The 15,316-nt window shown below is 50.8% G+C and overlaps 5 protein-coding genes across 5 annotated transcripts; 2 read left to right on the top strand and 3 right to left on the bottom strand.

The window, feature by feature from the left end:
* Positions 1–5: 5 nt before the first annotated feature.
* CI109_101372 (uncharacterized protein) lies at positions 6–2,686 on the bottom strand (the record flags this gene model as incomplete). Its single annotated transcript, XM_032006213.2, has 10 exons — positions 6–143; positions 214–356; positions 431–706; positions 763–860; positions 923–997; positions 1,066–1,724; positions 1,782–1,890; positions 1,973–2,051; positions 2,129–2,623; positions 2,680–2,686. 10 exons carry the CDS (start codon positions 2,684–2,686, stop codon positions 6–8), a joined length of 2,079 nt encoding a protein of 692 aa, XP_031859426.2.
* Positions 2,687–2,881: 195 nt separating this feature from the next.
* CI109_101371 (uncharacterized protein) lies at positions 2,882–6,521 on the top strand (the record flags this gene model as incomplete). The annotated part of the gene is made up of 19 exons (XM_065966961.1): positions 2,882–3,002; positions 3,073–3,097; positions 3,154–3,333; positions 3,398–3,418; positions 3,493–3,620; positions 3,693–3,840; positions 3,901–3,999; positions 4,057–4,126; positions 4,185–4,331; positions 4,387–4,460; positions 4,507–4,576; positions 4,634–4,673; positions 4,733–4,944; positions 5,006–5,238; positions 5,295–5,327; positions 5,381–5,563; positions 5,630–5,740; positions 5,806–5,966; positions 6,034–6,521. 19 exons carry the CDS (start codon positions 2,882–2,884, stop codon positions 6,519–6,521), a joined length of 2,544 nt encoding a protein of 847 aa, XP_065823033.1.
* An 81-nt stretch (positions 6,522–6,602) lies between these two features.
* CI109_101370 (uncharacterized protein) lies at positions 6,603–9,315 on the bottom strand (the record flags this gene model as incomplete). The annotated part of the gene is made up of 13 exons (XM_065966960.1): positions 6,603–6,842; positions 6,915–6,997; positions 7,057–7,102; positions 7,160–7,409; positions 7,553–7,680; positions 7,730–7,798; positions 7,860–7,877; positions 7,927–7,977; positions 8,078–8,154; positions 8,316–8,547; positions 8,619–9,000; positions 9,051–9,140; positions 9,203–9,315. 13 exons carry the CDS (start codon positions 9,313–9,315, stop codon positions 6,603–6,605), a joined length of 1,779 nt encoding a protein of 592 aa, XP_065823032.1.
* Positions 9,316–9,695: 380 nt separating this feature from the next.
* Positions 9,696–12,134, top strand: CI109_101369 (uncharacterized protein; the record flags this gene model as incomplete). The annotated part of the gene is made up of 16 exons (XM_065966959.1): positions 9,696–9,809; positions 9,879–9,983; positions 10,047–10,191; positions 10,247–10,314; positions 10,367–10,429; positions 10,485–10,559; positions 10,621–10,709; positions 10,766–10,834; positions 10,889–10,961; positions 11,016–11,084; positions 11,138–11,208; positions 11,263–11,362; positions 11,414–11,504; positions 11,565–11,747; positions 11,806–12,050; positions 12,108–12,134. 16 exons carry the CDS (start codon positions 9,696–9,698, stop codon positions 12,132–12,134), a joined length of 1,587 nt encoding a protein of 528 aa, XP_065823031.1.
* Positions 12,135–12,561: 427 nt separating this feature from the next.
* CI109_101368 (uncharacterized protein) lies at positions 12,562–15,264 on the bottom strand (the record flags this gene model as incomplete). Its single annotated transcript, XM_065966958.1, has 8 exons — positions 12,562–12,751; positions 12,812–13,172; positions 13,236–13,360; positions 13,411–13,753; positions 13,796–14,159; positions 14,212–14,293; positions 14,440–14,598; positions 14,663–15,264. The coding sequence occupies 8 exons, from the start codon at positions 15,262–15,264 to the stop codon at positions 12,562–12,564; spliced, it is 2,226 nt and encodes a 741-aa protein (XP_065823030.1).
* Positions 15,265–15,316: the final 52 nt, after the last annotated feature.

Raw genomic sequence — 15,316 nt, 5'->3', positions numbered from 1 at the left:
CATGATTATGCCTTGATGAACTCATCATCCTCCTTCTCATCTTGGATCCCCATTCTAGTAGGGTCTTGGAAGTGAGGCATCGGGTCGTTGAGAGACCTGAACCAGATTCCAAGGCAGACTGCGCATAATACACATGCTGCCGACTGTGCATGGTTTCGCAACAGCGTCAGCAGAGGAAACAAATCTGCAGGAACAGAGTCATTTGATACGTACACCAGCGACGAAGGGCCAGATCATGTTGGGGTCGACCAGCCAAGGACTAATGATGAGGACGATTGCGGAGGCAAAAGCAAAACTGAAAAGTACGATGGCGTAGACCAGACCTTTCATGCGTGCAGGCGCTCGGGTATATGCAACTGTGATGGTAGGCACACGCGGTGTCAGCTCGCCGTACAATAGAAAGCAGGACGACCGTGCGCATCGGACTCACTCTCGTACGCCGTGGTGATTACGAGAAGCTCTCCGATACCAGGAAGCGCATACATAGGAAGCTGCCACCATAGGGAGATTTCTGTGCTCGTCTTACATGTGGAAGCAGCATAACCACAATCTGACGTCTTGTAGATCCTCCACTGCAAGATGGCGCCAACGGCCATGGCGATGGCTCCAAGCATGAAACCACCCATCATGCGGTAGCAACCTCCGGTCGGAATACGCCATCGACGAAGAGCGGGGAACAATACGTAATTGAAGATGGGAGCGAAGACTGCAAAGGGTATCAGAGGGGACTCTATGCGACTTAATGGTGATCCTGTCACTTACCGATAATCGAAATGGGAGTGAAGTTGGCCAATAGGTCGTTGGGCAAGCCATCCTTACGCATCACTCCGGCCATAGCATTTTGAGGAGTGCCGAGACCACTACGTCATGCGAAAGATAATTCAGCTTATGGTCGTTGTAAAGGGCGATGGACTGCACTGACCCGTCGATGAAAGCGTACACGATTGTGAAGGCAAAAACTTTGCAGCAATTGACAGCCACACGCGCTTCGTCGACACTGATTTTGTCGGATCGATAAGCTTGAACGAAGAGCGATCTATTCAGGTCAGGCTTCCGGCGACTCACAACTCATCGTCCCAATTGACGTTCTCCAGTGATTCTCCTCTCGCCGCCATGACCGATGGTTTGGCTTTGTTCCAAAACTCCTCAACAACATCTTGCTTTCTGGAGAAGAGGTGTTTGAGGCCGCCGCTGCCCAGAACCTTTTTGAAGACGGCGAAGATCTCTCCGACCACGCCCCGCTTGGGAGGAACTCTGACAAGTTTGTTCTTAACGAGACGAAGGAGGACACACATGATCACGTACATGATCCCGGGAAGGAGGAAAGCGAGCCAATATCCTACATTACGAGCCGCGTAAGATGTGGAGAGTGCGAAGACTGATCCGAACTGAATGCACTGATAGAAGATGATCTGATATCCTTGGATAGTGACGGTGGGGTCGACAATGACAAGTTCTCCCGACTTGAGGCGTCTGACGGTTTGTCTCTTGACAGGGTTTTGATCGCAAAGCAACGGATTGAGCGACGGTTTGATGAAACCTGTTGCGAAAGCCAGGACGAACAACGAGATGATGAAGATGACTCGAGCCGCCTTCTCTTGTTCGATAACTTTGGGGATAGCGGGGATGATAAGAAGCGCATGCGAAACAGCACCAATGACGACCCCGTACATAACAGTTTTGTAACGTCCCCACCTGCTGTCAGACAGCCATCCAGTGAACAGCTGCCAGGATCGACTTTCGTATCAGTTGTGATCGCTTCTCCAAGCTCTCAGACGCACCGGAATAGTGAAGGCAAGGAACGAGAAGGCAGTCGTGATCGCCGTGGCGGTCGATTGACCCATGTTTAGAGCCCCGGCGTTCTGTTCAAGACCGGCCGCCCCCTTAGCACTGAAGCGTTTTATTAGTGCGTGTTCGTATCGTGGAGCTTCGTGCCCCTTCATATCGGTATACTCGGACACTCCGTACTCACACTGCACCGGCGCCATTTCCGCCTTCAGGTAGAGGTCGCATGATGAAATTGCTGAATACTCCAGATGCGCCGTAGTAACCTGTGTAAGAAGGAACGGGCCCCTCCCGTCACCAATCACAATGTTTGCTGGGTCTGGACGTTCCTATAATGACTCACTGGCTCTTTCGGCAAATTCCACGAAGCATACGAGAAGAGCGACTGAACTCATGGGGCCAGAAACGCATCGAAGGGTCAGTTTTTCTTGTTCGGTCGGTTCACGATCATTCTCGTCGTTCATGTCGGCGAGATGGACCATTGTGTTGACAACATTGATAGCGTCGGTGCCATCGGCATTGGCTTTGTCGTCCAACCTCGCAGCTGCCATCGTGTCAGCGAGTTCGAACGAAGTCGAATCGGTTGGAATCAGTGGGGAACTTGGTGAAGGACCCAGTGGATCATGTGGGAGGAGCCTTAGCTTTATAAAGCAGGAATTAGACTTGTCGCTATCTACCCTACTGTTTTCTAGTACAGTATCGAAATAGATAAGAGGGCTGAAGAGAGCTGCATGTAGCGAGCGTCCAGCGAGGCGCAACACGCCAAAGACCACCACGGATAGACTAAGGGTGATTGTAGCGTATCGGAAACCTTGGACGGAACGACAGTTCCGAGGGACTGTAGCGAGTGGAGGAGCGATCGTTTCGACACTTTCTTATACATCTTTGCTCAACTATTCATTGGTGTGAAGTCGAACTTTGATTGACACTTTGCACGGTGTTCTCAACCATCCTAGCAATCAAAATGAGGCTTGTACTCCAGCTTCTACTGAGTGCTTTGGGCATAACGACGCCAACTTTGCGCTCAGATGATACGCTGATCACTATCACGTCAAGTGGTAACGTCACCCATCCTTGGCTTGATATCGAGCGACCCATGTCAGATCGAATCGCTCTGTTGATGAGTAACATGACTTTGCACGACAAGTTCAAGATGGTGGAAGGTGCGGCTGGATTGGAAAATCACGGTGTTGGTGCGGCTATCAATCCTTGCATCGGTGGGTTACGGAACATCTCTACAGTATGCATACGGGTGTATTACGTTACCGTTAACCACCCCGACCGCAGGTCTCATCAAGGTCTCTGAAAGATTGTGAGAAGATCTTTCAAATCAGCCCTGCTGTATCTGACGGTCGACATAATTCTTAGAGGCATACCAAACCTATGCATGGGCGACGGACCTTCAGGTGTATCGAACGGTCTCGGCAATGTCACGACCTTTCCAGCACCGATCGTGGTAGCCTCGAGCTGGGATCCAGACTTGATGTACGACTACGCAAAGGCTATAGCTAGAGAGCATCACGATAAGGGGCACAACGTAGCTTTGACGTAGGTAACATTGTCGTTGAAAGTGTTGAGCAAGTGCATTGATGCCTGATGATTAAACCAACAGTCCGACTATAAACATTCAAAGGTGCGCGATCGCTTCATCCTTTCTATGGGCACGGAAAGGCAGACAATCACGCTGACTCATGCCTATAACATCAGAGCTCCTCTTTGGGGTAGGAACGCAGAGTCCTTCTCGGAAGATCCCTTTCTCACCGCTGAACTTGCCGTGGCCAGTGTCAAAGGCACGCAGAGTGAAAACATATTGGCAAGTCCAAAGCACTTTGCAGGTGGGTATCATCGTGCATTGGGCGAGCTGACTGACACCGAGCAATCATCTTCATCTGTTTGTGTTCAAACAGCTTACAACCAGGAGACGAATCGGTTTGGGGATGCACCCAAATGGTCAGCCGCGAATGTAATCGTTTCAAACCGGACACTACAGGAAGTCTACTTTCCAGCGTTCAAAGCTGTTGTGGAACGCGCTCGGCCTGGCTCTATCATGACCTCGTGAGTGTTTCATCGGTATGCGGCCGAAAGACTCTGTTGGAAGCTTATCACAACGATTAGATACAACAAGGTCAACGGATATCATGCTTCTGAGAACAAGGCGATCCTGGGAGATCTATTCTCGTGGGGTTTCGATGATGGCTTCACAGTGACAGATTGGTGTGTACTCACGATCACTATCATGAAAACGAATAGCTGATTCTTCACTGCGCACAGGTATTTTGGACATAGAAGCACGCTCGAGTCAGCGTTAGCAGGACAGACCATGTCCATGCCAGGAGGCAAGGTAAGTGTTCGCCTTTTTGGAATTGCATTGACGGAGATAACATCATGATATTCTGCAGAGTGACTTTGGCTTCGACGACTTTTTCTCCGAGAAAGCTTTATCGCTCGTATTGAGAAACGGATCGCTGCCTCAAGCGGTGCTGGACGATATGGTCAGACGAGTGATCACACCGATGTTCGTACATGGACTGGTGGACGACCATGATGTGAGTGGCTGATCGGTATATCGGAGTGACATACAATCTTATCAGTCAGTTTCAGCTCGGAGATGTTAATGTGGATGTACGACGTCAAGAGCACCACGACCTCAGTGTCAAGATAGTCGAAGAAGGCGAGTGCCAACCGTGCTCGGTTCTAGTAGCAATGGAACTAATCCGGAAGTCTGGACCCAGGTACCATTCTGCTGAAGAACGACGATGCTGTATTGCCTCTCTCTTCTAACGTCAAGAAGGTGAGAACAACGATAAAATCCTCTTGCCGATCAGGATGCTTACCATGGATCTTTCAGATTGCGGTAGTAGGGCCGGGAGGTGACTATGGTGCCCTCGGTATGCGTTTGTTCATCGATGTTAGGTCAAGTACCTCATACTGATGACTTACAAAACAGTATCGGAGCGTTACGGCGGGTTTGTCGGAAGTCCAAATCTAAACGAGACGCTGGTCACCCCTTTGCAAGGGATCAGACATCGCGCTGGACAAGAGGTTGAGGTGGTATTTGCGCAAGCTATTCCAGCTCTGGAAGCTTATGAGCCAATACCCGATTCAGCGTTCGTGTCTGCCAAAGGGTCGGCTTTGCGCACAACCGTGTTCAACAATAGTGTAAGCTGATGCCTATCGCCTGTCGTGAGAGAACCTACTGGTTGACGAAGGCTATCGACAGAATTGGTCCGGAGCGACGCTATTTGAGGATCAAGTTCGCAATATATCTCAGGCTTTCGCTCTGGATCTCAATCTCACCGCTGTGTCACCAATCTCTGCGGTACACGAGGGCAAACTCACTCCTCAGGACACCGGCTACCACGATTTCGCGATATATGCTGGTGGATACGCCAAGTTATTCATAGACAACGAGGAGGTGGTTTGGCTTCGAAAACAGGGTTTCGTGAATTATGCGTTAGTGTGTCTTAGACATGGCAACAAGACAACAGCTAAGGAACCGATATGTATAGCACCGGTCAAGCCCATCTATCGGCCTCAGTACCGTTAGTGACTGCCCCATCTGGCTATGATGGTGCTGATGCTGCCCTTCTCACAGTGTCAAATTTCGAATTGAATATTCCTCAGCGCCAGCGATCACTTCCAAGGGCTTACGGATCGCTTGGTCGACGCCTCGGATGAAGACAACGCTGCTGGAGGAAGCACTCGTAGCAGTGAAGGATGCTGATGTTGCTGTGGTCTTCGTCGGCAACATATTGTCAGAAGGGGGTGATGGAACCAGGTACGTACCGCAAGTCACTACGCGTTGAGTCATCACGTCTGACAACATACGCTGCACCTGCTGTAGCTTGGCGCTTCCCACTACCGAAGATGATCTCGTACAAGCGATTGCTCAGGTGAATCCGAATGTGGTAGTCGTAGCGCAGACGAACAATCCTTTCTTGATGCCGTGGCTCGAGTGAGTCTCCGTTCTGATCGGTGTACTCTCCCGCTCTTCTGACCGAACTTTGTACCTTTGCACAGTCAAGTCAAGACCGTTCTAATTCAGTGGTATGCAGGTGAAGGTGTAGGGACCGCCTTGGCTAGGATCCTATTTGGGGACATTAACCCTTCGGGTAAACTGGCGATGACGTTCCCGCCGTCCGATAGCGTTGGACCATGCTCGCTGACCAAATCGTTCCCAGGTGAGACTGAATACGCCTCATATGGTAACACCATAGACACTGATCCCTTGTCTCATCGGATTGATAGGGAGTGAAGCCGACCTGATCAGTGACTATGCCGATGTCTTCTACGACGAAGATCTCCTGGTCGGCTACAAATGGTACGATGAGCATTCTGTGGAACCATTATTTCCCTTTGGACACGGTATGAGCTATACCACAATTGAAATTGCCAATCAACAGGTTCTAGGGTCACGCTCGGACGGAACAATTGAGATCTCACTTGACTTGTATAACACTGGTCTACGTGAAGGGAAAGAAGTGGTCCAGCTTTATGTTGGTTTTCCAGACAGTGCTGGGGAGCCCCCAAAGCTACTTAGAGGTTTCAAGAAGGTGGCCCTGGAGCCTGGTCAGATTACGTCGGTAAAGTTTCAGCTGAGTACATGGAGAGACCTGCAATACTGGTCTGAGTCCGAAGAAAGATGGACATTCGCACCTGGGAACTATACATTATACGTTGGGACATCGTCCAGGGATATTTCATGGTCATCATCATTGTATGTAGATTCTCCATAAAAGATGCAGATTACATAGGATCTCGAGCCTCGAGGAGTTGGATCGTGCTTGAGCTATGCGTCCTAATGGATACGTATATCGTTATACATCCGTGACAGTGTTCCATTGACCCGTCGAGTCTGGGAACATCGAGCTCCACATATCCACAGATGTCAACCAGTCCGGGAAATCATTGACGAACGGTCCCGGCGAAAATGGGGGCTGTACCGCTTGTTGCGAGTTTCCGATTCCACTGTCGTATTCCGTCTGTAGTGAGAGGAGCACGTCTCTCGCTACGCCTGCTTCCACCCATGATAATCCAGCTGCAGCCATAAAGTCGACCTGTAGCGGAGTGGGTGAGCTACGTGTTGTAATCACCAGTAGTGGCGACGAATAACACGAATGGTGACTCACACACTGGTTGTAGCACTGTAGATCGATATTTTGGGCGGCTTCATCTGAACCAGTCCCCACGTATCGCAGGAGGAATATCGTTGCTGCGCCGAAAATCACGTTGACTGAGACGATTAGTTGAATCTCATGGTGATCTACTTACTGATATTGTGGTGCGCAAAGCGTATCCCGTGGGTATTGTCAAACAGCTATTATGAGAAAGTCAGCTTTGGGGTCAGTCGATCGTCGATGGCAGAGTGAAATACCTGAAGAAGATTCAAGATGGACTTGGCAGCCCGATCACATTTCTGATCTGAGTCGTGTTCTGATGAGCGGTAAAACGGCCGATGAACAAAGATCATCAAGAGGTTGTATGTCATGTGAAGAAGCAGCACATGAGGCAGAGGTGATGCTTCGGGAGGAGAAAGGGGGAACTGATGGTACCACGACTCGAGTTGTTGCGAAAGGTGGACAGCTGCTTCTTCAGTCCGCGTTCCGTTCCCTCGTGGCGAATACCTGTAAACGTCAGCACAATTGAGCAAGGCAACACTCACAGAGTCTCCAGCACGGTGCATCCCAAAACAGCTAGTCTGGCCGCCCAGTGAAATGATGTCGAACGCATCGACTTCCAACCGTTCGTAGTGACACCCGGACGAGACGCAAAGATGGAAGAGGAAAGCATCGGCGGAGCTAGCCATGGTGTGTTGTCTACATCATGATTGATAGCCGGATATGGGATGTCGGACTGCAGAAGGAGAGGTTGCCTCCCGGCTGCAATGGCCCGTAGCTGGGGAACAATCAGTTCGATCCGCGGATCGTGACACAGATCAACGTACCGCATCTTGGATGAACACGGTCCAATATGCAGAATCGCGCAAATTACGTTCTTTGTCGGTGATATGCCCCTTCGCAACGTAGCTATCGCACTACAAGTCGTAAGTATCGAACGCGAGACCTAGCACCCACGTTGACATTGAGTCCAAGCTACGTGGTCGTCAATATTAAGAACCGTCCAAAGCATCGTTCAACCTACAGCATGCACACCTCCTATCGCCATGGCAGAGTACAAATAGCCCGATGTACTCTGTCGATCTCCGGGAGACGGCGAACGTTCGGTTGGAGGAATACGTATAGCATGCGCACAACTGTTCCGGGTGAGCGATATTCATCACTGTTAGACTCACTTCGCAAAGAGGTTGTATGCCCTCAATGAGCTCAGTGTCGTGTGATCGCATTCCACTGGCAATAGGGATGAACAATGCTGCATGAAGACCAGCTCCAAGCTCTTCATCAAACTTGGATGCTCATCTCTGATCAGAGTCATTCCCAAGAACATCACGCAACAATGAAGCAATGGTGAATAGCTAGCGGTGCGGGTCGGTGGAGTCGGCCGATCATCATCGGTCGCGGATACGAGATTACACAGTGTAAGGTCGTTCAGAAATGCCGGCATATCCACGTTGAAACACCATGGAGCGTAGTATGCTCCAAAGTATTCTAGCGCTTGATCGTGGGCAGATCGACTGATATGCAGAGACGGTGGCAGGTTGCGGGACCATTCCACTCGATCACCAGGTCGACGATCGTATGCAAACGGCACGATGTTGGAATGTGGTCGTGAGTTCTTGTGAGTCCAGAAAGATGTTGGACCAAACTGCACTAGCGCACCAGCGGCCTCTTCTACCCTCTTCTTCTGTCAGCCAAATCCAACATGTCAAATCTCACCTGGAACCTTTCCGAAACGTTCCCTTCCCCCAGGTCTCGAAGATTCGATGTCATCCGATCTACCGGGGATGCGCTGGGTGTATGTGCTGAGTGTCGCACCTCATGTGTTGTCCTTGTTGCACTCTGTGTGGCCTGAGGACTAATGGTATGAAGGGTGTCCGCGCCATTGATAGGGGACAAATCCACCCTAGGATCGAGAGTGGAGCTTGCATGCTGTACCTGAACTGGTGGTGGTGGTGGTGGTGATGGTGGTGGTAATACCGGCGCTGGAGGCTGCGCTGGTGCTTGCGGTTGCCCAGGTATCGCATGGACAAGACTCTCGATGAGACGTTCAAATCGATCCATGCGAGCACTCATTTCTTGCAAGTGCTCCATGTTAGTTCTGACAAACAGTCAGCCGGGGGAAGGTACGATCCACCGCGCTCAACCTACTTTCGCCGGTCCTCATCGTTGTACTCGCATGCGGTTCCTCTGTCCACGCATGGCGTACACAGTGGATGACCACCATCGCATCTCATCTTTCTGCATCCCCATCACGTTTCGCATCAGCTTCGCATAGAAACGTAAACAAACAATCAACTGACCGTCTTCGACAAGCATCGCACGCTCGCGACACATGGCTGACTTGACGTTTCTGACGTTGATGCGGGGAGTGGGAACCTTCCTCCGTCTCGAGGCTTCTGCGTTTGGATGGCATTTGGCGGATGACGATTATTGGGACAAGAGGGGACAATAAAGGAAGAAGGAACCCTGTTTTTGCGAATGATCCTATTTAAGCGGGAAGGCGGTTCCGCTGGGAGAGATAAGCAACTCAGGGGTCAACGGTGTTCTCTTCGGGGTTGGACTTGTGCCGTAATAACACTTCGGCCCCGGACTGAGAAGCTTAACCGCGGAGTGACGTTTCCGGTGAAGATGGATCCGGGTGTGAAATAGGTCAGGTGCAGCGTGGCCAATCGGGAACAATCCTCCAGAAGCGAAGATAAAGAGCATAAAGCAAGATAAATGAGATGGTCGCCCAGAACAGACAGTCATTTCTCCCCTGGACATTGATTACACCACCAGAGGCAAACAATAACGATGGTCCAATCATACGACCCCGAGAAGGGCGATACCACGCACAATGTCGTATATTACGACCCAGATGAGCCCGTGGTCGCCACGAAAGAACTCAACGAAGAACAAGCTCACGAGGTGAGAGTTGCACCGACATATCTGAAAGGAGAAATCTGATCGCCGAATACTGACTATGGAATACTCAAGTACGATGCAGCGGCTGCCTTTTTCGTCGAACTAGCGAGTCGTCCCGATGGCGACCAATTGATGGCCCCTTGGACCGCCGAGGAGGAAAAAGCCGTTGTTCGAAAGGTTAGACCATCATTTTCCCGCTTTCGATGCATGCATACATGACTGACGTTAGCTGAACGGTAGCTCGATCGAATCGTTCTTCCTCTGGTCACCTTGTCACTCTTCCTCGGAGGAACAGACAAGGTAATCTTGGGAACCTCGGCAACGTTCGGTTTGAAGGACGATCTTCATCTCGTCGGGCAGCAGTACTCATGGGCGAGTTCTATCAGTGCGTAAAATGACTCGTGCATTACCGATAGTCGAAGACTGACCTTCTCCGACAGTCTTCTTCGGTTCCATGCTCACTGTCTTCCCCCAAAGTTGGCTCTGTCAAAAGTACCCTACCGGGAAGGTCAGTTGAACGTCTGTGGGATAAAATCACATATTGATCAGTTACCATTCAGATCTTCTCGATCAATGTTTTCTGCTTCGGCGTCATGACATTCGCCACCATGGGTGCAACCAATGTGAGCAACTTGTGCCTCCGCATCGATGTGGTGGCCACACTGACATTCAATGCAGGCTGGAAGTCTTCAAGCCATTCGTTTCATCCTTGGTATGTTTGAGGGCCTGAACACTGCCGGGGCTGGTCTCGTGGTGAGTAGCCAGAGTGATTAACGACATCTTCAATTTGTGACTCATTCGCTACGTTGGGCAGATTTCCATGTGGTGGAAGAAATCAGAGCACGGATGGAGAACTGTGCTCGTGTTCAACACGTTCTCATCTGTCGCCAACGGTCTCTTGTCGTGAGTGAACATTCCCGGTAGTCATGCGCAGACATCATCAACTGACTCCTGTTCAGCTATGCCGTGCAGTTCTACACCCCTACAAAGCTTCTCTCGCGATGGCAACTACTCTATCTCATGACCGCGTACGTTCATTGTAGGCTTCCTAATACTACTGAGCTTATCGTCATCAATCACAGCTGTGTTTCTGTCACCGTCGGTATCATCGACTGGATCTGTCTTCCCGCTAACCCTACCAAGGCGTGGTGGCTGGTGAGTGATCTCTTAGCAGAGCATACGCTTGTATCTGACGTCTTTGCCCCAAAGACCGACCGTCAAAAGTTTATCGCTACTCAACGTCTCGCTGGTAATCAGACCGGTATGGTCAACCACTCTGTATGTATCATCGCGCTCTTATCGAACGCCAAACCATCTAACGATCCCTTTAGACCAAATGGAACCAAGTTGTCGAAGCGCTGCTTGACATTCGCACGTGGCTTTACTTCCTCATCTCCATCACGTAGGCTGTTCTCTAAGCTTGGAGATCGGACCAATCTGACGTGGTCATGCCCAGCCTCAACATCCCCAATGGTGGTCTCGGTGGTTTCTACTCGATCGTCGTATCTAGCTTGCACTTCACTACCAAGCAGACTACGTTGCTCAACATACCCACTGTACGTGTGACAGTCTCAATGCAGGGATACTCGCTCATCATGTTTGATTAGGGAGTAATCGGATGGGTGGCCGCTATGATCTGGGTTACCATCGCCAAATATACAAGAAAGCCTTTGCTCTGCGCCATGGGATCTGTGCTAGGTGAGTTCTAGTTTCTTTCATCGATTAGCTGTACGTGCTAATGTTGAGGACGACATGTAGTCTGTCTCGCTGGAACCATCGTTCTCAAGGCGGTACCCAAAACCAACATCGGTGGCTCAATGGCGGGCTTATACATCGTCTACATGTACTGGGCACCATACATGGTCTTCGGACAGCTCATCATGTATGCGAACGTCGGAGGCACGACCAAAAAGGTTGCCGTGTTTGGGATATCCTACCTTGGTGAGTGCCAAATCCTGACCACATATGGCACGTTCGATGACTGATGATCGAATCACAGGATATTGCGTTGGAAACTTGGTTGGTCCCCAATCATTCCGTGCTAGCGAAGCGCCCAATTATACTACCGCATACACCGTGATGATGGTCGGTTATTGCGTGTCCCTCCTCTTGATGGCCACCTACGGCTATCTGTGTTGGCGAGACAACAAGAAGAAGGTTGTGCAGGAGGCCGATTGGCGAGCATCCACTCAGGGCCAACAACAGGACGTCGCCGAGGAGTGGAAGGATCTTACTGAGAAGCAGGTATGTGGAGCACCTCAGTCTGCACGCCTTGGTGACGATTGCTGACTGTATTTGCAGAACCCTAAGTTCAGGTACACCTACTAGTAACATGGGATATGGGATGATTCTGCTGGACTTTTGTGCGACAGTTGTAGATGAGATTTCACCTTGCAAGAGGGTTAAAATGTCGCAGGATATACAGTAGCGCGCGCGGCTGCAGAGCATTTGATGCTATGCTTCAGCGCTAATTCTTGTAGTGCTTGTCTGGGAATGAATAGCTCTAAAACTTACTCTCCCAAATATCAATAACAGAGGATTGATGTCCAGTTGCCCGCAAGAACAAGGGCACTCAAGACACGTATCCCAGGGATGCACTCGTATAACAAATCTCTCAAGTAATCGATGAACGCCATTCACAGACCTCGACCAATCGATGTGTCGGTGCAGTAGGTCGATTGAAACCCACGATCACATCATAACCGAAAAATATGATGCATAATTCAGTGGTAGTACAGATTGTTCAATCATCGATCTAATCACACTCGGCCTGCGCTTGACCCCACTGTGACACACTGCCGTTCGCTCTTGTGAAAGGAGGAGGTCGGCTCCCAGCCTTTGGACCGACAGTTGGCTGGGCGGGCTCGGCAGCCTCGAGACCCTCTGGGACACCCCAGCCACCTGCACCAGCGGTATGCACGATGAGTTGTTCTCCAGGTAACATTCTGATTGAAGTATGATCAGCTTGCAGAACCTGGGAAGCAGTATGGGCGCAAGCCACTCACTCGACTTGAGCAGCAGGTTTCAGTTTGACAATCCTGAATCCGCCCTGTCTTGTTCTCTTCTTCAAGTAAGATGCTCCTCGTTCTCCTTCCAGACCGCCTTCAGAACCGTGGGGTGCGATGACTCGTCGTTGACCATCATGACTCGCTTCCATGGGTACGAGCGATTCGTATACTCGTCGGATACCATCACCACCTCGATGTTTGCCCGCACCACCGGTACCTCGACGGATACTGAACTCGCGGAGGATGGCAGGGAATCGGGTCTCGAGGAGTTCGAGGTCACCGATACGCGTGTTGGTCATGTTGGTATGGACGGCAGATTGTCCGTCCCACGTAGGACCGGCAGAAGCACCACCGCAAGCTGAGTGAGGAAGGTACCATTATCGACATGATGTCCAGCCGCTGACGATGTCAGAATACTCACTGGTCTCAGCCCAAGTCCACTTCTTATACATCAAGTGTGTGCCGTTCATTGAACCGTGAGATCCAGACATGACGTTGAAGGCGGTGAAGACAATGTCGGCGACACGTTGTGCAACTTCTCCATTACTAGGCGTGATGTCAGCGGAAAATCTTGCATTCAGTCACCTTCGACTCACCCTTGGGAGACGGCAGCATCTTCGGAAGCTGACAAAACAGAACCCTTGGGAATGACAATGTTCAGCGGCGCCAAGACACCGGCATTCATCGGTATATCGGTGCCCGACATAGTCCTCAAGCAGTAAAGAAGACCGGACCGAGTGATCGCTTCAGGAGCATTGAAGTTTGCAAGAACTTCAGGACCAGTGCCTGTAAAGTCGAAGGTACCGGTGCCATCCTCGCTGATGTCGATTTTGAGTTTGACGACAGTCCCATCATCAAAGTAGTCGGTTGCCGAGTAAGTCTTGCCAGCGTATTGCTTCAGAGCGTCACGCGTGCATGCCTCGGCGTTGTCACGGATAGCTATGGAAAAGTCAGCCCTATTGGACTAAGATGGGAACCTACCCTTCATGTAGAAGTGAACAACATCCTTGCCATATTCATCAAAGAGATCGTGCAGTTGAGATGTTCCAATGGTACAAGCGGAACATTGGGCCTTGAGATCGGAAAGGTTGTGATCGAGACGCTTGGTGGGTTTGCATCCGGGATAATCACCCGCCTTCATGAAGATCTCGGTGATTTCCTTCTCGTTGAAGACACCATCTCGGATGACGAATGTAGACTCGAAAGCCACACCTTCCTCTTGACGAACGGTCTGATTAGGATGGTGAGAGTTGCCGCCGAGACCGCCGATATCGGTATGATGGCCTCTAGCAGCAACCCAGAAAACAATGTCCTTGCCGTCATCGCCAAAGACCGGTTGAATGCACTACGCCGTCTGTCATCAACGGTATGTTTACGGACCCACACGAGGTACTCACAGTGATGTCCGGCAAATGACCACCGCCGGCTTCGGGGGTGTTTGACACAAGCATGTCGCCTGGTCGGAGCTCGCCCTTACGTCTGTTCGCTTGGTATATGACTGCGTATTGCATCGAGCCGAGATGCGCAGGCACGTTGGGCGCGTTGGCCACGAGTTCACCATTGGCGTCGAATAGGGCACAAGAGAAGCTGTATTGTAAGCGTCGTTCGGATTGCGATGCACTCACTCTAATCGCTCTTTGATAGAAACGGAAACGGCAGTCTTTTGAAGAGCTCGACACATTTGCTCGGCAATACCCATAAATCGATGACTGAAGATGGAGAGCTGGATAGGGTCGACTGATTGGAGGTCGATAGCTTTTCGAGGACCAAGACCGACATCAATACTGTGTTGTTGTCAGCGTGTCGTCCTCGTAGACACAAGTGGCGTGGTAATATCGACCGACTTACAAGACGTGCGACTTGAGGATGCGTGCAGTGTTCTGAGGATGCAGAACGATTGTTTGTGTGTTGTCAAGAATAATTGCAGGACCCGGGACCTTCATGCCCGGAGTGAGGTCGTGTAACCTGTACAAGGGAACATCCGTGAATCTGCCGACTTCCTCGAAGTAAACCGAATTGGTTGCAAAGGATTTCGGAGCGGAAGGTACGATCCCACTGGCGTCGAGCTGCTTTAACTCCTCCATGTAAGGGGAGGTCTCGCTGAGGTCGTCAGACTTGGACTTGGATGTAGCTCGCACACGAACTCCCGCAACCATGATTGGTGCTTCCAGGGTGAAAGCGAATTCTCGCTTGTGCTCCTCGATGAACGCTTTGGCGAAGTCGCCGTCTTCCGGTCGGACGATCATAAGAGTGGTATCGGAGCCTTGGTATTGCAGGTTGAGGTAGCAGTCATAAGAAGCAGTCTCCGAGGCAACACCTTGCTCTGCCAGCTTCTCCAAAGCACGGGTCTTGAGACCATCAAATCGACCCTCAACAGTTTCCAAGGCCGATTGGGACAGCTCCCGGACGAAAGGCTCAGAGACATCGACAGCGATATCTGCAAGGGCCATTCCGTACGCTGAGAGGATGGAGGAATATCTAACCGGTCAGCGAAATCCGTGG

This window comes from Kwoniella shandongensis, chromosome 3, assembly GCF_008629635.2.
Source record: "Kwoniella shandongensis chromosome 3, complete sequence".
NCBI lineage: Eukaryota > Fungi > Basidiomycota > Tremellomycetes > Tremellales > Cryptococcaceae > Kwoniella > Kwoniella shandongensis.
This window is presented reverse-complemented; position numbering and strand designations above follow the sequence as displayed.